Raw genomic sequence first — 25,809 nt, 5'->3', positions numbered from 1 at the left:
GAGCTGTTGGGTAAGATTGAAATAATATGAATACATTTACTACACAGATATCCAAGATTCTGAAGAATACTGCCATAAGCCAACGTTGGGTTCAACAAGCAGTTAAATAGATTGAACATTTCTTGTCAAATTCATCCACACCGCCTTTGGTTATACATAGCTATGATTTCAGGCTTTCCTGAAGATGCATCATTTTCACAAGAATGGTACATTGATGATATCAAAATCACAGCTTCTCTTTCATTTAGAACATAAGAAATAAGCATCATGTCTTTCATAAAACCATACAGAGAACTATCCATTTTTCTTGACATATTAGCTTGAAATTCCTACTCAAGTAAAAGATCCTCCTTACATTACAATAGGGATTTCCTTTCTATCTCTTTTTGGAGTTCCCACAAATGTAAGTTTTCTTTCAAGATTTTTACAAGCTGAATGGATGAAAAACAATTATCTACTGTAATGTTTTCTATTAGTTTTTTTTATTTGTCCCACGAGGCGAAGATATGCCTGTGTCGGAATCTTCAATTGTTTTCAATTTCAGACAGCCCTTCTCCATCTGAATCTTTACCGCAGTAGATATATGCATTATACAGGTAGTTATTTCTTGCATCACAAACAAACAATTTTATGCCATATTTGGTGGGCTTTTTTTTTTTTTTTTTTTTTTTTTTTTCCAATATACATTTTATATTTACATCCTCCTCTGAATTTTACTAACATCTCATCAATACAGGCGTATTCTCCAATGGAATAATTGCTTTGTGACTGTATTGAATATTTTTGAAGCGGCTGCTTTTTTGTCATTTGCCATACACTGCTTTCTTGTCTCAGGATTATCAAATCGTAAAGAACAAAGTAAAAATAAAAACCTTATTTTGGTAGTAACACAGCAAAATATTTCACACCCTCTACTGTGTGTTACAAATAAACTATCAGAATCTTCCCGATTTGATTTGAATACTGCCGAATATAGTAAAAGTCCAAAAAATACCTTGATTTCAGTTTCATGAGTATCGATTAGTTCATGTCTTTTAGGATCAGAATATTTCATTAATGTTTTCATTAATTTTGACATTAAGTCCATTTTACAATAATTCTTACAATACTTTCATCAAAAAGTAAATTCCAAGCTCCTTTGGGTCGACTTTAAGGGCCTATTCAGGGCCTATTCTTGCAGCACTTCTCAAACCTGGTAGTTGAATAATATTGTGATTACGTGTCCGAACAGCCTTGTTTGGGCTCTTGAATATACCATTAGAATTAATTTCTTTCAGTAAAAAAATTGCTTGTAGAAGGAAGGAGAACATGGATCTTCATTTTCATTGGCAAATATTTCTGAATTTGTATCTTGGTCGCTTTCAATAATTTCATTATAGAACTCTAAATCAGACCAATTTCAAACAATTTCTTCAATTTGGTCTTGGGTATGAAATACAGAATGTTTCCTGCATGCATTTGAAGCTATTTCAAAAATATTTGTAAAAAGACAAAATATGTAACAACAACGAAAAGTGAACTTTATCAGCCGAAATGTGAAGCGTGTCCGCCGTGAACGGTCCCACAGACCACTGGGGGGGGATAAGAAAAATGAAACAGACCTAGCCAAATGACACTTGGTATGTGACCTTGGACAACTGGTTTAGGAAGTATACTGTATTCCGAGCGGAGAAATTCAAAAATTTATCTTGGTGCAATTTCTTCAGTTGTGCCAAGAATAATTCACTTAGCAAACTTCTTAATTTTCCTATTTTCCTTTCCTTTTTTCATTGTAGACTAGCGGGGAATAAGTCATCATTCGTCAAATAATTTTAACAAAGTTTGTAAACCACATTTGTGTTGTTAACGCTTATAACTAATATGCCAAATTTCGAAACCCGCCAATATGTAAATTCATGTATATCTTAGAAAATTTTGAATAAAAAAAACTAAATTTTTTACAGGTGTGCCTATAAAAAATTTACAGGTGTGCCTATATACTTTAAGATGATGTTAAAAATTTTATAGGTTATAATCAAAATTTTAAAAATAAATCATAAAAAATGCGCGAATTTTATTTGGAATGAACCTAAATTTTGAGATACGAAAGGAATCAAATAAGTATAATAAAAAAAAAGAGATATTAACAAATATATACCAAATTCAGTTAACATTGAGGAGCTAAAATTTTGAGAGCTAATTTTTTAAAACTACTCTTGCGATTTTTACAGAGCTTGGCAATCTGGCATAATTTGAGTCATAGAATCGGAATACTAAAAAAACTTGGTATGTCATTTCAGAAAAAGTCTGATTTTGTGTCAAAATACCTATATTAGAACAATGCCGTATATAAATCTAATACATAGCCTAAGTCATGCTTTTAAGACATGAAAGGCACAATTTGAATTTCGTCAATTGGCGCAGCAGAATCGGAGATATAGAACTGTCCCCCTTTTTTTCTTGTGCAGTGTACTTATTTTTTAGTTTTTAGCTCTTTTTCTTAAAGGAATGTTTTTTTTTTTTTTTTTTTTTTTTTTTTTTGTTTCATATGAAAGCCCAAACTAAATAAACAACTTTTATTTCTAATCTATAGCATCAGGTGGTAAATTGTACTCCAGGAAATAGCTTTATAAAATAAATATATTTGCAGTAAATGAAGTATAGATAAACTTCAAAAATGAGTGTGTTTTTAACACAGGTTGTGGCTTTCTAAGGAAGAATATTCTGAATAGCTTAAAGCTTGTGAAAACAGTCAGACCATGCATTGCTCGTGTAAAACTGAAATCAACATAGCAAGCAAGGGAGAATCTGCTTTAACCCTTTGGATTTTAACTTTGGATCACAAATGCCTCATTTCACATTTTGGTTCATGAACAAATTATCTAAATACACAATCCTTGAAGACAATTGGTGTATTAAGTTATGAGCATTCAAGTCAACATGATTTTCAGAGGTAATTTGTGGCACATAGTTAACACTTGGAGCATTCTCGAAATATTAACTGAATATTTTCCTTTCCTTAACTCTCATTAACAAAGTCTTGCAGAAGGGGATTTATTGGACCATGATTTATGCATGTAGGAAATTGTGGCTAGATTCAGAGGAAATTATGACAGACTTTGAGCACTTTAAACTTGAGAATTCTTTTGTTACCTGTGATATTGTGTCTAGGCAAAAATATGGGCTATTAAGTATAAAAGTGTGGAGAAGGTAATTTAGAGAGCCATAAAATGAGCTCAATGCAAAAGAACTACAACAGTTTCAGAAGCAAGAACAAATGGTGATTTAGGAAGGCATCTCTTTAGAAGAGAAAAAAAGAAAAATAGTTCTCTGATCCAAGAAGTTTATACAAAATCGGGTATGATGCAAAGTTTTGACATGATCATATCATCCTGGTATAGCAAGTTACATCAAAAGCATTTTCAATGACCTGCCATATCTCACTTCAAAAACGTATTAAAGTGTAGCAACTACAAATCACGTTAGACAAATTGTGAGTGAAACGGGGGCTGCTAGACAATAACAACTTCACTGTTTTTCACTTTGCAGTCTCCTTTTGGGGGGGGGGCAAGTTCAGTAAAATAAATTTTTGGTCTATTTTATATATTTAATATTGTGTTTATGTGTATATTTAATGATTCCCATCAAATTTTTGTTTATGAACTTGTTCACAAAGTATTGTTGTAAAATTAAAATAAACAATTTTCTCTGTTCACTAACAACTTAATCCATTTTATATTAATTCCTATGTGTGAAATTATTTTGTTTTATGAACATTTCGGTTGACAAGTGTCTTTTAGGAATGACTTAACTAATTAAGCTCATAAACTGAAGTTTCCCTCTAAAAGTGTTAAAAAACTTATCAAAGTAAAGCAAACATTTTTATTAGTTAAAGAAGACGTGATGTTTTTCTGTTACCAAGAGGATCGTGTTTTTTTCTTGCGAGAGCTACATCCTGAGGATTTTCCTTCTTCCCAGAGTAGGCAAAAAATTATTTGGGGCTCCCAAAGAAGAAAGGCCTGCATCAGATCTTCAAATCTAATTCTTTTATTTATATTGTTTGGCCTTTTATGCCTGACTTTAAGCATGGCTCATATTTTAGTCCTATCAGCATTTTACAGTGTACTAGATTAATTGTACATGGTAAATACTTGGGCTGGTTGTAATTTAGATCAGGACCTCTGATATCGTGGCGAAAGTTCAACATTGTTTTGATTCTCGCGGTATAGGTTTAATAAAACTTCTGTGATGAATGGTTCATTGTGAAATTGTCACTGTGTATGTATGCTTTACACCCTATTTTTGTTCTGTATTTTAATGAAAATATAGTGGACAGTCTGCTACATGTATTTTCATGTTAATGTTTAAGGATACTAAACTAATTTTTGAATTGTGAATTTTAGAAACTAAAAGCTAAGTAGCATGACTGTTGCAGTATGTCAGAAAATAATTATTTCATCTAAGAGCATTACTTGGTTACTTTTTAAGCTGTAGTTTAAATCTATTTAAGCAAATTAAAAAAAAAAAGGGGGGGACTTGCTGAGTTTTACTTACATTGTATAAAAATGACAGTGTTGTTATTTAATGATAAATTATTAGGCAAATATGATTGTAGTGTAGTTCTGTAGAGGAAATGTTGCACAATTACATGATTATTTTCATTTTAAAAAAGTGGTGCAATGAACTGGGAATTTATGTAATATTCAATTTGTTGATATTGAAGAAATACGATGCAGCATGACAATTTTCCTATAGTGCTATCTTTGTTGATTTTTTTTTTCTGTTACTATTTAATATTTTTCATTGGTTATTTTTTAAGATCCTGATGCTCCAAGCCGTCAAAATCCCAAGTATCGTGAATGGCATCATTGGCTTATTGTAAACATCCCTGAGACTGATGTTAGTTCTGGCACTGTCTTATCTGAATATGTTGGCTCAGGGCCTCCTAAAGGAACTGGTAAGTATAATTTTAAAAAATATTATCAAAAACTTAAATTAATAATAAAAAAAACCATCCCAAGAAAATGCTAATATTTTATAAAGAAATTTGTTACATTTTAAAACTAGGAATAAAAAATAAAGACAATCCCTTACTGTTTTGAAAAATTTTTATAATTTTTTTAAAGCTGATATACCAATTATATTAAAATTTACATACTTTATAGATTACTCATATTTTTATGTTCCAGACTGATTTCTCAAGGGCTAGTAATCTGAAACATCAAAACCTGGAAAAAAAATTTAAAAATTATATATTATTCTCATTTTTGCTTATAATTTGCATGTCAAAAATGCTCATTTTTAAATGAGTCATTTATTGTGTAGCCTCCTGCTGAGTGTATTCAATAAGAAAGTGAATGCAAGCTTTTGACCAAATATCTCCAGCTATATTGTATTGCTTTTTTTCTTTTGCCTTTAAAACAGTTACTTTTTTTCATGTGTGACCTATTACAGTAACAATGATAATTTAGTTATGTAGTTTAATAATATAGGCATGATATAGATAATGGTCAGACTTGCTCTAAAATTCCCAAAATTTCCTGAAAGCTTCCTAAATCGGTCTGAAATTTTACATTGTTCCGTTGCCATAGCTCTTAATTCTCCTGGTTTTTCATCACATCTCCCAGGGCAATACCAAATCTTACCGTTTTTAATTTTTAGCTTTTAATAATGAGTGTTTCTCTGCAGTAAATGAAACTTGTGTAAATTTCATTTTCCAACACTTCACTAGGGCGATCAAATTTGAACGAGTGTTTATTAGCTGAGCGTTGCAGTGGGTACTTGTATGTGTTTTATTTGAAGTCGTTAAATGGAGTTGCCAAGAGTAAGGGAACACACCAGCTGGCTTGCCCTGTGCATTATTTAGTAGCCCTTATGATGAATGAGAGGAGTGTGCCCATCTCTATTCAGCAAAGCATAATTATAAAGTTTCTCATCTGTGAAAATGTGAAACCAGCAGAAATTTACTGCAGAATGCATACTCAATTCCTGGAAACTATTCTCCCATGGTCGATGGTGAAGGTTTGGTGCAACGAAATTCAAGCAAGCCAGTGAATGTGCTGCGAAACAAGTCATCCCCATCGTCCTTGCACCAGTGTGACTAAAGGAAAAACTGCACGTGTTCATGAGCTTATTGAACAGGATCTACGCTGCACAGTGCTTCAAATTTCAGAACTTGGTATCAGCTGTGGAAGTATCCAATCAGTCATCAGAAAGCAGTTGGGGTACAGAAAAATCTCAGCTGATTGAGTTCCAAGATTACTAAATGATGATCAAAAAGCTGCACAAGTTCACATTTCTCAGTTGCTTCAAACTCCTTTTGAAGAAGACGAACCTTTTTTGCTTAAAATTTTTACTTGTGACGAGACGTGGATGCATCATTACATCCCCTTCTAGTCGGAACCTGCAAGCAAGGGGAGATGGAAAACACTTGTAATCCAAAACCTCAGTTGTCTGTGGGAAAAGTGCTAAACTGGAGGGGGTCCTGCTGTTAGATTTCTTACGCGGATGTCAGCCCATCAGTGTAGCTTTCTACTACAGTCTCTTGGATTTAGTTAGGCTTCAGTATCAAAGCAAAAGTTGAGACTCCCATTCGCCAGGTGTTGATTCTCCTCAAAATGGCAGGCCCCACACTGTAAGTGTAATACAGCAGAAACTGGTGAAAATGCACTGGAAAACATTTGATCATGAAGCGTACAGCCTAAACGTATTGCTATGTGATTTTTTACATGTAGCCCCCCCCCCAAATATTCGTGCTTAACTGGTTAGATACCCATCCAACTTCATTCTACGAGAATGGAATGAAAAAAATTACAAAAACATGGGGGAAAATGTAGCATAAAAGGAGAAGATTATGTAGAAAAATAATTCTTAGAAAGGTAGATGTTTCTTATAATGTAATTGTGATTAAACAAAAGGCTTGTTTATAGGTTACTGTCATATTAGATTTACCCTTGTAATTTTCAACACAATTTTTCTTATTAAGTTTTAGATGTGAATTGATGTTTGTAGAACTTTTTAAAAGGATTCTACAAATGTTAAATTCGTTAAAAAATATTTTTGTGCAATTTTGTTTTGCTTCGATTTAAATGGAGTACTAAGCAGGGCTGTGGAGTCGGTACGGAAAATGTCCGACTCTGACTCGACTTCCTCATATATGTATATATGTAAACATATACACATAGGTTAAAGCTTATTTTTTATAATATAAAAGAAGTAATAGATACTACAGAAAGAAAGTTGATGGCATAGCAAATTATTTATATTAATTAGCATTTATTATGAAATGGAAAAACTGGCATTAGTTATTTGTAAGAAACAGTATAGCTTTGGCAAGATCTTTGTGAGAGGGCCATAGATCCAATTTGATAAACTTCAGAGCTGAGAAGAGTCTTTCCACACTAACTTGAGTAGAAGGAAGAGCTGTTACTGTTAAGGCTACTTCTTTTAACTTTTCAGGATAGATTTTTTTGTAAGTTCTAAAAGAGGTTGCAAGTGCAATCATATTTCTCTATTTCTTCAAAGGCCATGTAGAAGTCTTGTTTGTATTTTGTCATTTTTATAGCTAAAGGCACTTGGTTCTTTAATTTTCATTCGCTTTGCCTTAGCCTTTTCAATATTATCCAAAAATATTTCTCAAAATCTAATTCATCACTGGAAGTCGATGATAGAGACTCAGTTGCAGTGTCTGCAGATTGACTGTCCTGATTCGCATTCTCCAGTTGTTCTGAGAATAATTTCATTCATAGATGGCTTTCTTTGCCTTTTTAATTTGTTCGTCATCCAAGAAAATTTGGTGTTTCAGATCTACATATATTGAACCCAGCAAGATCTCGTTGTCTAGCAAACTAGTTTCTCTTTTCTTCATTAAAGAAATGATTCCATCTGCAATAAATCCTCATTTCAGAGAGAATAAACATCCCATTCTTCCATTCTCGTCTCCTGTCAAGTCTTCAGATTGCAGCCTTTTTTTGTGACTATATACAGTGTAGAAAGAAGAGTTTCCAATTCTGCAAGATCATTCCACAGTCTTTCTAGTCTTTCAATTAGTGAAACATTAGGGTTATCTACATCTTCTAAAAACCTCTATCAAATACGTACTTCGTACTTCCTTATCGCATTGCTTGATCAATAATTGCTCCTTTTTCTGCTCGCTTCTGAAGAATGGTATCAATTTTGGGAGTTCTTTTGGATATTGCTGCTTATCTAAATTTACCAGTGAGATCTGTAACTAAATGAATCAGTTTAATCACTAATGGCAAATATCAAATCCATGCTCCTGCCTTATATTTATTTATTAATATATATGGTCCATAAATAAAAATAATAACTCAGCTTGTCATTAATTTTTTTAAATTCATTTTTATTTCATTTCAAATTCAAACTGTCCAACAAAAACTGGAGTCGGAGTCAGAGTCGACCTCTTTTTAGAGACTCCAGCTCCTACTCCTTTTACCTCAAAATCTGGCTGACTCCGATTCCACAGCCCTGGTACTAAGTTTATTCATTTATGTACATTAATTTTATTTTCTGTGTACTCAAAAATATAAATAAAAGCTTTTCTTTACTGCTGAGGATTTTCCGAGTATAAAAGTATAGAAACTTTATAAAATGAAATCCAAAGAACATAAAATTTAAAATAGCCACAAAATATTCATAATATTAGATGTAGTGCAGTTACTAGAATCATGCAATATGAAGTAAATGTAAACAGTTTAGAGTTCTTTTAAAATAGCAGTTCTGTGTGACATTAAAACCTTGAAGCTTCAAGTTTTCGTGTAGGAATCTCCCGAATGTGACAGCTGTGCCATGTCCATTTTATGAAAAGAATTACATTTCATGAATACCTTTTCATTTCTTTTATTGATAAAAACTCTTTAAGAAAACTCTTATTTGGATTATGTAACAGTAAAAATGCATTTGCTCATTAGATCTATCATAAAACTTTATGTTATGCAATGTGTGTGTGTGTACAAATAAATTAAAACATAATATAAACAAATTCAAATACTATTCAATTTTGCAGTAAGGAATTGGCACAAAATAATCAATTGTTATGAGCCACGAGATTATTGATCTTTCTTTAAATTATAAGTCTGAATAAGCTGAAAGAAAATTCAAATTTCTAGTTGGGGGGGTCAACTAAGATGAGAACTAGTCTAAAATATTCAAAATAATACAGTGCAGAAACAAAATTTCTACAAAAGTAATTTATATGCAAAGAGAGTGTGGGGCGGAAAGGATTTTACATCGCTCAGCACATATTTGTCAGGGTTTCGGTATACCAAGAAACATGAAAGAGAAACCTATTTCTGAACTGATGAAATCACAAATATATAAAATTCATATTAAATTGGGAAAATATAAATTAAATCAGTATTTGCATCCATATGGGCTGGAATCAAAAAAGGCTCCTTGCCCAAATTTAAATAAATTCAAACAGTTAAACTAACCCCCAACTAAAAACAGAAGTGAATCCAAAAATAGAAAATACAATATGAAGAATAATTTTTTTTTCCCAAACTTCAGGGTTGCTTTGCTACCTGGAAAACCGAAAAAAAGTCAGGGAATTCGAAAATTGACAAAAAATGTCAGGGAATTTCATACTGCGATATGTATGAAATGAGTACCATAACCTGTATGAATTATGGTGCTTTTGCATGGTAATGGTCCTGTTAATGTTCTTAACAAAGAATGCTCCAGTGATGGAATCTGCTGTGAAGCCACAATATTCAGCGATTTTTTTGTGATTCAAATAGGATTTCATGAACTCCATGGGGTTGTTCAGATACCCAAATTTGAGGATTGTATGTGTTAACAGTCTCATTTGTGTGAAAATGGGTTTCATCTCCGAATTCTCCGTAGCCAAGAATTGTTGACCTTCATCCTGATAAGAAAAATCAGAGTCAATGCCACTGGTTTATCATAATTGCTTTAACTCTTACGTGCGCCTTACCTTGTGTGAGTAGAACTGTCTGAAAGATCTGCCATAGCATTCAAAGATTTAAATCCTAGTTGTTACACTATTCAGACACTTCTAAAGATCCCATGGGTGCCATCAGCGATTGTATTTGTGACATCTGTAACTGTTTGGACACTGGCTTCTACCCTCTTACGAAACCGAACTGCTAAGGATCCTGTTTCTTCAAGTTTCTGAATCATGCATTTCAGTAAATTAATTAATAGAGGTCCTTTATGTAGGTTGTTATGACTTCTAAATTCATGAAAATGATGGTTGCATTTGATGGGGATAGAGCCACTTTGCAAGTAACGTGTGCTGAGGTAAAGTCAGACACATGCTGAACCTAGCTAACACTCAGAATATCCCCCCTTATTATTATAGACTGAGAAACTGATGCTGCTGTGTACATAACTGGGTATTTGCATTTCAAATTTTTCCTGTGGTTCGTGCAAATTTTCAGTTATGTTGACTAGAACAGTGTCTATTTCCTCCTATTGGTAACATTCGGAGCTAAATTTTTTCATGGAACCTTTCTTCTCATGTTGTCATAAGGCTTCGTACTGAATTCGGTGATACTGAAGCTGATAGATCGAGCTACGGATGGCTCTGAGTATTGTCAGTTAAAAAATAACACCAAATGTATATATATTCATTAACGTAGCAAAGAACAAGTTCATAAAAGATAGTAATAGTTATGCGGATTTATTTCTCTTTGTTGACAAATATTTTTCAAGCAAGTGCGGTTAAAATTGGCACAGGGAACATGCTTAATCATGAAAAAGAAGGTTCCTTTTAGATTCTTGAAATATGCTTGAAGGAAGGAGGAGCAGTAGGCATTAGGAATTTGGCAGTAGAAAACCAAGTGAGAGAATGCAGTTTGTCCAAGGTAAATAGAATTATTTCAGAATACACCAGTTTATATTCCTAAATAAAAAAATATTCTTGGCTGAATCTGTTATGTACATATTTGCATCATTAACGTTATGCAAGAATCAGTGACATAGATTAATTTTGAAATGATGCAGTTTAAAACAATTTATTATCAGTAGTTAATATTTTTAAGACAAAAAGAGGAAGTAATCAGCTTAAAAGTAAAGGACTACAGTAGAATTCCAGAAATCCGCAAAGCTTGGGACCAGAGGTCGTGCGGATTTTACGATTTTGCGGATTTCAGGACAGAAAAGATAAAGCATAATATTCGGACTAAAAGTGCAAAATGAATAAGGCATAGTAGATACATTAAATTAAATTATTATATACATTATTGCAATAATTTATTATATGCATTAAATTATTACATATGTAAATTGATTATATTATTCATTGTATTTTATGTACACAGCATCGAGGTTTGCCGATTTCGCCTCATGCAAAGATATCCGGTTTCAGATTCCGGTGTTAGAATCACTGTTGCTGTAAAATTTCAACAGGTTTTCTTTATTTTTCCGTATATCATACACAATCGTGTCGCAATTCCATACCATTGAGGAGTAGCATCTGCTTCCATCTTTTGCAGAATTTGCACTTTTTGCGTTACCGTCAATGCAACGTTTTTACATTTTCAACGTTGTAAGCCGTAAAATCACGAGTGCGTTTCTTATCTGTCATTGTATTAAAAGGACTGAAATGTAAAATACTCTTAATTTATCCACAAATTATCTGGATAAAAAAAAAAGGCAGCACTAACAATCTCGTGAAATGAAATAGCAAAGCTCAGAAAATACAACAACGTGAATCGTGAACTTGAACAAAGAGTTGAGTGAATCGTCTGCTTTTTTTACTGCGATGCAGATTAGAGGGGGGAAAACTTATTTATTTTATCTAATTTTTTAACTTTTTTATATCAATAATTTGGTATTTCCGTTTTAACTCATTATTATTCGGTAAGTATTTTTTTCTTCGATATTTCGTATTCAATGTTGCGGTTTCCGGAACCTATGAACTGAATGTTTATATTCTGAGAGGCAACATGGATTTCAGGTTGGCAGATTTTCGGTATTTGACTGTATTACAAATTGCATTTAGTATATTGATTTACATATTTTTTTTACCGTGCATAAATATAATAGGCAGATATATCTGCATTTGCTTCAAAATTTTTTGTCAATAAAAATAAATAAAGCAGCACAATATTTCTGAAGTGAGTGTGTTAGCTTGAGAAATTAAAATATACCAACTTTAGAAACCTTGTTTTGAACTGAAACTAAATGTGCTATACCAAGATGTTTATAAATACCATGTGGTTGATCCATGTTCCAAGTTATGACACCATGATAAATTTTTAGAAATATGCATTCAGATATCAGTGTATGTGTGTTGTGTGTGTATATATATATATATAGTACTTATAATGTATGTTTTTATAAATGTAAGTAAATTTACTGAATGACACAATAGCATCCAGCTTTCCTTGTTTAACTGGGAGACTCCTAGTTTTTGATCATCTTCGTGTGGATCACTGAATATTTCCGTTTAGTTTATAGCCATTCCTAAGTCGAGTGTTTTCAGCTATAAATGAAATTTACTGAATTAATAAGTTAAATTGTGCAAATTTTGTTCCATCACAGTGACTTTCTGTGTTATTGAATATTGTTTTATCTAGATTGTCTGTACCTCGTATGGATATTGAACAATTTTTTAATAAATATTTGTATTTAATTTTGTTTAACAATATATGATGCATCACTAAGCTTATCCACACAGTAGTATATACCGGGTGGCCATAATTAAACTGACAGTGCTCACAGTGTTCTGTAGCGCGATCTATTTGTGAGAATGACGCCACATTTTTTAGGAAGATTAAACAAGACGGGGGACGTAGAATTCCACGAAAAAACAAATTAGTTCCAAAAGTAACCACTAGGGGAATATTTGGCGCTGTGTAATAGAAAATAGAGTGTTAACAAATTCAAATTAATACGGAAATTACCTTTTATTTTGCATTCAAATGAGGTTCAATGTGGCTGCCGTTGTCCTGGACCACATATTGCATTCTGTGCACAGTATGCACAACAGCAGAAAATAATATGTCTGCAGGAATCTCCCGTACAGTCCGTGAGATGTTATCCGTCAATGTAGCCAGGTCCTGGACCACTCCTTGATAGACCTTGGACTTAAGGTAACCCCATAGCCAGAAGTCGCATGGGCTAAGAACAGGCGACCGAGGTGGTCATGCACTTGGAAAGTAGCGGCGAATGACTCTTTCTGTTGTGAATTTCTGTCGTAGCATCTGTTGCACCCGTACAGCAATGTGTGGAGGGGCTCCATCTTGCATGAAAATGATTTTCCCCAGCATTGTCTTTGCTGAAGTGCCAAAATGACAAAGCTGTTCAACATGTGGCGATATTTCTCTCCGGTAACAGAACAGGTTTCTGGTCCTGTCAGGGTAATGTTCTCATAGAAGAATGTACCTACGATAACTTCCGCTGTGAACCCACACGAAACAGTTACCTTTGGTGAATGTAAGGGAATTGCTGTGACTGCATGTGGTGGTTTGTCGTCCCAAATTCGGCAGTTCTGGGTATCCACAGTCCCATTCAGGTAAAAGTGGGCCTCGTCTCCCCATAAGATTTTCCACGGCCAAGCATCATCCACATCCATTCTGGCAAGAAAGGTGAGAGCAACAGTCAATCAATCACTTATCATGGTCGGGGTACAGTAACTCCTGTACATGGCTGATCTTGTACGGATAGAAGTTGATAATCGTTCATAAGATTTTCCATACCATACTGTACAAGGCATATCCATATTCCGAGCTGCTCCACAAGCACTAGAGGTGGCAGCAATATTGTCTGGTCCTCTGTCGACAATCGCCGTGGCAACTGCTTCGATTGTATCTTGTATTCAGGTTTTCGTCCTCTGCCTGACTGAACCTTCAGAGAACCTGTTTTCTCAAATGTCGCAACCATTGCTTTTAGCCCATTAACTGACACAGGACTGTTACCTTTACGCATTTTTTTGTGCGTTCTAAAAGCACGAAGAGCGGTTGACACGTTGCACTGGTTGAGGTGAAAGAATTTGACCAGTAACGCGCGCTCGACTAAAGAAGGAGACATTGCACATAAGCTTTCAATCCGATTGATTCGAAACGTAACACATTGCCTTTTAAACCCAAGCAGCTGGCATTGTGCGAATGGATGTAACGTGAAATTTGAATAAAGAACATCTTCTGCTCAGCATACGTGATATTGCATCCCGAGACTTATCGGTGTTTATGTAGATTTTACGCTTTTTTAAAAGTGTTGCCATATTGCACTTGAACTAAATCAGAAAATGTGCATAATAAAAGGTAATTTTATTCCGTATTAATTTGCATTTGTTAACACTCTATTTTCTATTACACAGCGCCAAATATTCCCCTAGCTGTGACTTTTGGAACTAATTTGGTTTTTTGCGGAATCCTTCGTCCTCCGTCTTGTTTAATCTTCCTACAAAATGTGAAGCACACTGTGAGCACTGTCAGTTTAATTATGGCCACCCGGTACATCAGTTATTTTTATTGTATTATTTTGATTGTATACTTATGTTGATATGTTTTCATTGTAATAAATGTAAAGTTTGAATTACTGTTATTTGCTTGCATTTATGTGTGTCTTGTTTGACTAGAAATTGTGTGAATTGAATGAATGTCATGTATATGAAGTGTATTGTTATGTAACTTTATTATTTAATAACTTTTTAAAAATTTGCAGGTCTGCATCGGTATGTTTTTTTACTTTACAAGCAACCTGGTAAACTGAATTGCGATGAGAAGCGATTGCCTAATACATCTGGTGATCATCGAGGGAATTTTAAAATTCAGAATTTTGCCAAAAAGTATAACTTAGGCCAACCTATTGCTGGAAATTTCTACCAGGCAAAGTGGGATGACTATGTACCGAAACTATATGAACAACTTGCTGGTGGAAATTAAAAAGAGGTTTTTCAATGAATAACGCAATCATTTACCTTATTTTCCAATTTGCTGGATTGAATTCATAATGTAAAGTGGTGATAATAAATGTAAATCTCTCAAAATTTCAGTCATGTAGGATCATATTTTTTTGATAAATAAAATTTATCTTAAAATTAGGAATTTAGTGAATGAAATCTTTATTGTACAACTTCAGACATATTTCACACAAGAATACGTAGTTTTAACCTCGTAAGTATACATGTAATTTCACCTGTGGACACTCATCCATACTTTTACAGTTTATCAGTAAAATTACCAATGTGTTATGTAGAGTAGACAGTTTTAATCCCAGACTATAATAAGTAAAAAGAAATAAAAGAACGAGTTTAAAATATTGGTTTATTGCAAAATTTAGTACTGAAATTTTGTAGATGGTAAGAACACAATTGGAGAAAGGACAGAGTTTGATTGCTATGTAGAAAGTCGATTTGTAATATTTTGGAAAGCTAGAAGCATAAAAATTCCGTTTAGATTCACACAGCTAGTGAACTCAGAATTTGTGCAAGAGAGGCCTGTCAAAACAGAAAAGGTGCAGTTTCATTTATGTCTTAAGTTTTATGAGTTTTTAAGAGAAGAAATCATTGGAACTGCAATAGAAATTTCTAATATATATTTGGAAATGTCTCAGTGCAGAAAAATTTTTATGGCAGATTTCAAATTGGTGATCTTAATTTAGGTGGTAAATCCTGCTTTGGATAGCCTTTGGGCTAAAAAAACAGTTATGTGTATGTTTTAGAGAAAATGGGCTAATGATTGCATCTGAAGATATTGCTAAGAGCTGAAGATTGACCATTTGTCTTATTTTGTAATTTATGAAAAATTAATTTCACTGCTAAACTCAGTGAATGAATGTGGCATTTTTTGATCGAATAAAGGGGTGAATTGTATATGCAGCTATTTCTGTAGTCATTGCATGATAAAAGCTATGTTTAGGTAGTTGTAATAGGTGATGTAAATAGGATCTTGTGCAGTGGAAAAAAAGAAGCAGGTGAAACTGCAAAACACGTGAAAAAGCTTTTTTTCATTTAATAAAAGTATTACTACTTGTTTGTTGGGGTTATAAGGTAAGAATTTTCTTTTATTCTCTTCCATTAGGCAAAACAGAGACGGCAGACAAGTATTGTAAACTTGGCAAACTCGGTGTGAAAAATCCCCCAAAATGGCCAGAGTTATCCATCATCATGATGAAGCCAGATTATATATTGCTTAAGTGACTCGATAAATATTAAAGGAGTTAAAATAGAAAATTCTTTTGCAAATAGTATATTTTCTGAACCTCTGCACTCTAGATTTTCTTCTGTTCCTATATCTGCATAGTAGTTCAGTATCAAGGAGTTTGATTCTGTGAAGGCTGTCAAAATTAGCTCAGCTTTTTTTGCAGAAGAAAACCATGACCATGTGTTATTTAGTAGATTTCACAGTAGTTTCTACAAAGAGGTAATCCATAAGCTTATAAAACATACATCATTAATGAAAAAAAAAACCCTGTGTTCTTTCAAATATGACTGTTTGTAATTAGGCAAGAAAGCAACTTAAGGTTGGCATATATTTGGACTAGAATTTAAGGTCAAGACGGGTCAGTTTCAAGAGCAAAATAATCTTGTGATGCTGGCTGGAGCAATATCTGTTTATATAGAAATCAAGTGAACATAGTGAAAACAATGTAGCATCATCTGTGTAGGAAAACAGCAATAAAGTGTGAAAAAGCTGAGGTGCTAGAATTAATCTTACTCACTGTAAAAGATAAATCTTTGTGAATATGGAGTGCTGCAAGGAAATCCAACGCTATGGATAATTTTTGTAGTTATCTTACCAACTAATATTAGCTATCAAGGATATGTTCTTTAACATATGATTTGTGTTGTCTGGTGCAGAATTTTAACTCTTTTAGTTTGATACATGATATATCATTTAATATGATCATGTTTGTCTGCAGCTATTTTGCTAACATTAGCCAAATGACAGCTAAAATATCAGTGGTATTTAAACAAATATTAATCTAGTAGAATTATAAATGCTTAATTTCACATCTTAATTAGAAAAAATTCATTAATAATGGATTGTTTGTAAATGTTTCTTGAAATTATTTGATCATTCCTGTAGTAATCTCTAATATGTAGAGGATATCTCTCATCTCAGTATTTGTAGGAAATTACTGATTTTATCATTTTCAGAAAGTTCGTATCATGATATAAGGGATTTATTTCGGAAAATGACTTGGAAATAACTTTAGTCATCATTGTTGTAACTTGAATTTTTATATTCTTTTCCACTAAGTTTTGAATTCCTCACTATTCATGTTGGAAATGTTTTTTCATCAACTTCCCCTGTTTCAACATTTTTCTTTGAAGTGTAATTTGTTTAAAACAGATCTTTGCCTTTTTTGACACATGGTCCAAGTTGTTTAGCAAATGCATTGCATGAAAAGGCTAAGAATTTTCCTCGCTGTTTTATTTGTACTTATATCAGTATCATTCATGTGCAAAGGGAATTGGATGTTCCCTTTAATGTAGTTCTTACATTGACAGTAATATTACAAAGAGGAATAATTTTAAAAAAAAAATTGAATCTCCGAATTGCCTATATTGATGACGTTTTCATGCTTTTTTATGATAAGTATGGTTACGAAAAATGTGTTATGGATTCGATTCAGTTAACTTTTGAAAATTAATCAAATAATTTCCTTCTTTTCCTTGGCATTTGAGATATCTCCAATTAATTTGATTTCAGCACTGTTTATGTTGAACAGTTTTCCATGCTTTTATTTTCTCCGACATTTATTGATAAAAGCTGGCAAGCTACCGAGCATTAGGTTTTCTTTGATGTTCCTGTTTCATTGCACCGTGTTTTTGGAAAGTTGGTGATGCCTATGATTTTACTACTACAATGTTATTGAAGATAAGGGACCTTTGGGTTGAGCAAAGATCTGTGGCTCAAGCAAGCATCCTACTTTTAAGGTAATAGTGATCTTTTATTGCCAGCTTCATTGCTTTGAAAATATAATCACGATTAGTGAATGGGCGTGTAACAAGTAAGAGTGCTTCTGCTGAAGTTAATGAAACTGAGTTCAGTAAAAAGTCAAATTAAAGCTTTCATACATTGCTAGTGTTTGGATCTATTTTTGGCACGATGGCTCATTGGTAACCAAGCTGCTTCACTTTCTCCTCACTGCATTTGTATTGCAATACCAGAGACTGTCACAATTGAAATCAAGTGTTGTATGCGTTGTATGTCATTTTTTTGAATCTGTGGGAAGCAGCTGCAATATGTGGCCTGCTTAGTTGGGTCCTATTCTGTGCTGTCAAGCTTGTTGGGAAGTTCCATGGTATGTTTAACCTCATTTATTTTTTCCACATGTGTCGAAGTGTATGATCTTGTCAAATCTGTGGAGAACTGGAGTTAGTCTCTTTTTGCTGGACGTAGGGATTGTCATTATTTGTATAGTTGTCTCATCTTTATGTGATAGATGGAATGAATTATTTCAGAACTTTTTTTTTTTTTTTTTTTTAATGGCAGTGTTTATGAATAGAGGACACTACCAGCATTCGTTGCTACTCTGTAGTGCTGAGTCATAATCCTGGACCGTATGTGGTCACAATTGACAGTTGAGAGCAGAATCTGGACACCCGTGCAGCTTACTTAGACTATTCGGGTCTAGTCCAGGTTCCGCAACTGTCCGGGGCAACACCTCATGGGCCCTGTATGGGCATACATTGATCCTGTATACATGATTACATAGTTCATAATTATGCTTATAGTTACATAGTTCATAATATATGCTTACATAGTTCATAGTACATGCTTATATATAAGTAGTTCATAATACATAGATCTTTCATAATATGTGCTTACATAGTTCATACATATACATGCTTACATAGTTCATAGTTGCTTACATAGTTCATACTTGCTTACATAGTTCATAATATATTGAGCCTGTTACATAATACGTACATAGTTCATAATAATTTTCATTGGTCATAATACATGTTTCATTATATATACAGTGGGCCGTACATGTTTCATAATATATACAGTTTAAAAAAAGAGAGAGATTGACAGGGAACTGTTCCACACTGTACAAATCTGTTCCCAATTCCTCCAGTGTCTGCATTATCTTGCATATTTTGATGTGAAGCGCTGGCTGATTGATCAAATAACGCTTATGAGGAAATGCCTTTTCCGGAAGCTGCACATACCACTGTGCGGTTAGAGGGCATTGGGTCAATCGTCTGGTTTACCAATGCCTCCACAGACACAACTTTCAGTATTTGCAATTCCTCACTCATAGTAATAGGAGGGGAAAGGCCCATGCCCTATCACAAATCTCGTTATTTGTGGGGATGACTCAAGACGATCGAGCAAGACTTTATGGTAATAATCATAGGTCTTCCTACTTTGTTCGGTAGTGTCCCATTCCCATTGCCACTGGTGCTGAGCTGCTGTCCTTGTCACGTTTTTAAGGTGAAACCACAGGATTTGGTAATAACGCTTTGTGCATCGATATTGTGAGCTGCTTCTTTTGCTAGCCTGTCGGCTTCCTCCTTACCTTGAATGCCGGCATGCACCTTTATCCACGATATGAGGATATTAATTGTCGGCGAATGCTCCTTCAGCATGTCCTTAATCTCCGCTATGATATTAGAAGGATGTCTGGGATTTCGTAAGGCATATATGACCGAGAGGCTGTCTGTAAGAATATTAATAGTGGATCCTACTGGGGACTTGTTAACTTGAGAGCTTTGCGAATTGCAATTGCTTCAGCCTGGAAAACTGAATTATTCTGTCCCATATGTTATCAGCGTTTCCTTGTTTAGTTACTATAAAGCCACAGCCTACTTGTCCGTCAACTTTTGAACCATCCGTATAAACTTAGTATTGATCCTTTATGTCAGAGTCATCTTTCCATGATGTGTGGGCCGAGACTCCTTTTCCGTAGTTAGACGAATGGATGACATTTACTGGCTTTATTTCTTCATGGGGGCTGTCCTGAGAGGTGGTGTGTGCTATAACCCCTTTTCCATGGTGTGAAGGATGGGTTGCATTTATCAGACGTTTTGTTTCATACTCCTCTGGATCAAAGCATAGCGGTCCAAAAGTAGTGCAGAGATTTAATTGGAGGACAGTCGTTACTGCTGCTTTTTGTGCTGCTCTAATATGTAATGGCAAGTCCCGCCAGTATTGTGGCTGCCGCTGTCGCTGTTTGAACGGTATCCTTTTGTAATAGCCAGAGCAAAGGGGCATTGTATACTACTGAGCAATTTCCCTTTCCTTTCGTTCATTGGAGTTACCCAGATTGCCACTCCATAGAGTGCCATTTTTTGCACGATGGACTGATAGAGGATTTTTAGGATATGTGGTCACAGCATGACGCCTTGCAAGTCTTAGCTTCTATATGGTTCTTAGTGGTGGTTGGCAAATTGCAATTGATTTCATAGTCTGGGGATCTGGCTAGCCAATCCATCTGCTGAATATCCTCATTTTGATGTTATTCATTCATCAGTGGATCCACAAGTAAGTAAGCATTGTTGTCGCTGAAAAGAAATTGAGAATCAACATCATTTCCTAAAATGTCACATATAGGGCTGTAAGATTTTCATCTCTTATAAACCTGAGCTGTCGAAGTTTTGTCAAAAACATGGAGCCATGTGTTGCCATCCAACAGGATACTCACCTAGGGCATGACACCTTTGGCGGCATAATGACCCATTTCCCTGATGTTGGAGGAATAGAATTGGGTCCCCTGTCCTCTTCAGATGAAATAACATGAAGTAGTGTTAGGTTGAATCTGGACAACATTTCATTTATCATTTCTTCCGTAACAGCCTCTTGACCAGAGATAAGATGCGCTTCAGGTCACTTTGTAAAGTAATTAATGGCAAAGAGGATATAGGATATATTTTTTTGCTACCAATTGATTGTGGCAGAAGTCTCAAAAGGTCGAAGGCGATGCATTTAAAAGCAGATCCTGCACTGTAATGTCGTAGTTTCCGTCAGCTGCGTTTTTTCGGTCTTTTCCGGCTCGCACAGGCATCATAAGATCGGTACCACTTTTGCACGTCAGCCTTTGCTTTACTCCAGTAGAAGAGCTCTCGAACACTATGCAAATTCTTCATTATTCCGGAGTGGCCTCCTGTCGGATTGCTACATAGTTAAGGTAAAATATTACACTAGACAAATATTAATTTAGAAGTCGAACAACACTTACATCGATGGTGTCAATAAACTTAAACGAAGGACCATATAATCTGATCCCTAAAGACCCTTCACCTTCGGACCCCTAAAAAAAAAAAAAAAAAAACTGCGATCAAAGCTTTACAAATCTTTTCGACTAACTTAAAATAGTCGCTTATCCCATCTACTGCGAATTGTGCCAAATTATATGCTCTTCTCAAAATTCCTAAAATGGGTATTCCTTTCCGCCCTATTGTATTAAATTTAGGCATTGCCTCGTCCCCTTTAGCTAAATATTTATTTTCTAGATTTCCAACTGTATTATTAGATAATAACATTTACACAATAAAAAATACAATAGAGTTTGTGAAAAAAGTTAAAAGCATTTCTTCTAGAAATTTACTCATGATTTCTTTTGATGTAAAATCATTATTTACCAATGTTTCAGTGGAGGGTGCATTAAAATGTCTAGAAACCAGACTTCGTGAAATTCATTTCTCCTGCATCAAATTGATGATCTAATTTCCGTTACTGAACTCTGAAACAAACGCATTTTGTTTTCCAAAATAAGTATTACAAGCAAACTGAGGGATTAGCCATGGGAAGCCCTCTTAGTCCAATCCTAACTGATACCTACATGCATTATTATATTATGAATCAAAATTATTTAAAACTTTAAACTTCCTGGTATGGTTCCCCTACGTAGACAATACTTTTACCCTGTTTAACGGTAATAAAGATGAATTGAATAATGTTCTTTCAATAATGAATTCCATTGAGCCTGTTATTCAGTTCACTTTTGAACTCGAGACATACAATTCTATACCGTTCCTCGAAATTTTGGTCACACATAACACATCCAACTTCAGTACTACGGCTTACTGTAAACCTTCATCTGTTTACCTTCCACCACACTTCAAATCATGTCATCCGACTAAACAAAAGTTAGCTTCAATTTATACCTTTGTTTTCCGTGTACTTCAAGTTTGCTTCTCCAAATTGGCTCTCTTGGTAAAGAATTAAATAATTTAAAAGCAGCAGGTATTGACAGGGTCTTTTCCTCAAATATTATTAAGCTCCGTTCACACTGGTCCGTTGGGGTCAAAAGCGTCAAAGCGGAAAAAAACGTTTGCCGCATACCTCACTTCACACCAGCGTGGCAACTATCCCTTTAAAAGTTGTCATATGCTCGCACTAGATGGCTCTTCATATCAAAAACTTTTGTGTGGTATTTTGACTTTTTACGATTACATTTTTTAATTAAAATAGATTTAATTTCTGCTCGATTAAAACTTATTTTACTCCTTGCTTTGTATAAAAAAGCAGAATGCTGGGGTTCATATTATATAAACCATATATACTAATATATGAGAGATGACTGCAGCAAGGAGATGCAAATAATTAAATTGAAGAAAATCACTTGAACGAAACGAAATTTCTTTTAATTACTTTCGCATGACACCTCATCAATTGGATGAATTTCTAGCCCTCATTGAACTATTTATTCAAAAGCATAACACTAATTTTTGTCAGAATATCGCAGAAAAGAATCGTTTGGAAGATAGGAATATATTCCAGAAAAGAATCGTTGTACATATCTAACGCTGTATATATCTAATTTAATTCATTTATGAATTTTGTTGAATAATAATTTAAAAAAATCCTAATTGCTTGATTCTATTTTGGAAAGTAAATTTTTCATGGGGTGGAATACCATAAATGTTTTTGCATGATGTATGAACAGCCTTTAATTGGTTTAAGTAATGCAACAAAAAGTATATTTTGTTTAAATATATGTAGGGTTTACAGCTTTACTAAATTAAATATCACGCTTAAAAAAGTTATTTTTAAGTTAATAAACAGCAACAATTTTTTTAAAAAAATATTTTAGTTTCTGCTTTATGTACATATTTTTTACCTTAAATGTAACAGTAATTACTTCAATAAGACATTCATATATTAATGAAGAGCCACTATCTAAAGGTTTATTTTATAAGGTAACTTTTATCTAAACTCATTGAAGTAGCTCCATTTTATATAATACTTCTTTTTCTGCGTTAAAAATTGAATTCCAAAATTAGCAAATTTGCTAATGCTCATGCAAAATTTCTTTAAATTAATAAAAAATTATCATCAAGATTAAACCTCTGGTTAAGTTCATATATAAATTGTTCGAAAAGTGGTCATGCATGTTAAGAAAAACAAACAAGAAACAATTAAAATGCATAGAAGTATTCCAAAATCTCAGCTACATTCTAACAAGCTTCTTTTCTGTAAAATAACAGTTTTCTCAATTTCTTTAAAGAAATGGTTTACTCGTCACCACTCGTTTAAAATTCAGAACTCACTAAATTTTTAATTAGATGAAACAGCAACTTTATACTAATACCAGTATCGCTTTTGCTAGTCTCGTGTCAACCGAAATAGAATCAGATCATAGTAGTCAGATATTATGAATATAAGGCTCGTTGTCAAAAGAAGGATAATGCACACAATGCCGAGCGAAAATTAGGTTTATATGAATGATGAAGGACATGAAATGAAAAATAAATGCAAGCTTCTTGTGTCCCCCCCCTCCAAAAAAAATTCGGGGCAGGGAAAAAAATTGGTATATTCGTACCATCATGAAAGCTAGGAAAACACAAGGGCTGAACCGCAGTACGAGTCCCTAGTACCAGCTGAGTTTTCTATTTGAGCGTGTTCCCCCCGCGCTAAGGTATCTTGCAGGTAAGGATGGTTTTCACATTCAGGAAACTGAAGAAGCATCTGGGCTACTCTGAAACTAGCGATAATACTATTTTCTGTAAATATTTTTTTTTAAAATACCAACTCCATTACAACACCACGCCTGGTGACGCTTGAATTCAAAATCTTTAACTCAAGAGGCCAACAATTTATCCACTAAACAACAAGAGCAAACTTAAATTGATGTAGATATATTTTAAGAAAAATTCAAAATCTGGAATTTCGAAATTCATCACTATTTTCTCGCAAGAATATATTGCTTTAGATTAGGGATCTTGAACCCGTGGCCTGAGGGCCACAAATGGCCCGCTGGAGGCATTTTAGCGGCCCTGCATTTGAATTTGAAGAAAAATTGAAGAATTTTAAGAAATTTTGATTTCAAGAAAAATTACATTGTCAGCTTTTTGTCGTGAAAAAACGTTTTTCTCCCTTGAAATTTAAAACATTTTATTGACATGCCTGATATTATTTGAGATAAAATTCTCTGAAAAGGCGAATTTTTCAAAAATTTCTTTTTATCTTATATAAATTTTAAAATAAAAAAATTTGACTGCGCATAAAATCTCAATTCCATAAAAAGGGTAGATTCTTATCTCTAACAGGTTTGCAACAGATGTCAACCCGTTGCTAATGGAGAATTTGAAAAAGAATGTCTTCAGAGTGCAGCTGATGCGCTTTGTCCAACACAGGCTCAAGTCATATCGAATACAGTCGAATCCGGTTAATTGGACCACCGGGATAATCGGACCAGCCGCTTTTTTGGACCAAATCCTAAAGAACCGAAACAAATCCTATGTACGTAAGCCTATCAGGTTCTGTGTTCCTCCTTACTTGCTTAGGGAACATATAACTGTCCTGACTCGGAACAGGGAGCTTACTAAAGCTATGTTCAATAAATTTGGAAAGTAGACAATTCACACAGGAAGGGTATACGAAACCCTTTATTTTTCTCTCTTTACAATGATTTCCGGACTTCGGAATACAGAGACCAACCACTTGTGGTCTGAACGTAAGAATATAAAAATATTAACTAAACTCTAACTAAACCAACTTTGGATTAATCAAACAAGTGCCTAACTCCAAGATTGGCCGTGTATTAACAAAAAGCCGTATGTAGTACAGAGAACTGCTAACACTACGATACGCTTAAAATTATCAAGAGGATTAAACCTCTGGCCTTGAAGGCAACCAGTAACCGAGTAAAAAACTATGGCAAGCAGCCTGCTTCTAATAGCTCCTTCCTCTCTCTTTCTTGGCAAAAAGCCACAACTTAAGTACTTGGCGTTCGCAAGACAAATTTGCATAAATAAGTTAAAGCTTTTAATTCTGGCCGGAAGTAGAAAATAAGAAGTGATAGTAAAGATTTAAAATAAAATAAACGTTAGTAAAACTTAGGATCCTTAGAAGCCTAATTTTATTCCCTTATTTGGACCAAAATTCCGTTTAATCGGACGAAAAAACGTGAGAGCGAATAAGAAACAGAAGCCACAAGTCAGACCCGCTTACAGCGGATGTACAGGTGGTCTGCAACATATTGAGAGGATCTGTAGTTGCGGTTTCCTAGGAAAATGTTTTATCAAAGGTCAGGAATTCTTTAATGTGCATGACAAAAGCAAAACCGGTGGGAGGTGAACGCCTCGGAGTTTCCAGGATATGAACAATAGAGCGTCCGGTTCCACCTGAAAGGAATTCCTGCCTGTCAATCATGATTAAAGTTTACATAAGAAAGCTATCACTGCATCACCTTTTTGGGATGATTTTAGTGCCAAAGCTTTGAATGGCGAACATTTTATCTCCCTCTTGCCCTCAACATCTTGAACCCGAAACACCAAGGTTTCTTCAGACCAATTTAGTCAGTGAATTGTGCGCGTGTCTTGTGTCCTCTGCCAAAATGCCACGATGGGACTTGATGTTATCTGAAAAAATTGGTTTCCTGGATAAGATCAAGCAACAACCACGAAACACTAGTTAGCGTCGGTTGGTGGAAATGACCGGA

General features: G+C 34.3%; 1 protein-coding gene across 1 annotated transcript in view; it reads left to right on the top strand.

The window, feature by feature from the left end:
* LOC118180009 (protein D3-like) overlaps window positions 1-15,014 on the top strand; it is a 37,334-nt gene extending 22,320 nt beyond the window's left edge. Inside the window, exons 3-4 of the mRNA XM_035349164.1 lie at window positions 4,799-4,936; window positions 14,632-15,014. Of these exons, the coding sequence (XP_035205055.1) occupies window positions 4,799-4,936; window positions 14,632-14,852 (359 nt within the window). The 3' untranslated portion in view covers window positions 14,853-15,014. The remainder of the gene's footprint in view (window positions 1-4,798; window positions 4,937-14,631) is intronic.
* Window positions 15,015-25,809: the final 10,795 nt, after the last annotated feature.

Source organism: Stegodyphus dumicola, chromosome X1 (assembly GCF_044657685.1).
Source record: "Stegodyphus dumicola isolate Sdum_Otavi_A_Nest chromosome X1, ASM4465768v1".
Taxonomy (NCBI): Eukaryota; Metazoa; Arthropoda; class Arachnida; order Araneae; family Eresidae; genus Stegodyphus; species Stegodyphus dumicola.
The sequence above is the reverse complement of the archived record's forward strand: the minus strand, read 5'-3'. Positions and strand labels throughout refer to the sequence as shown.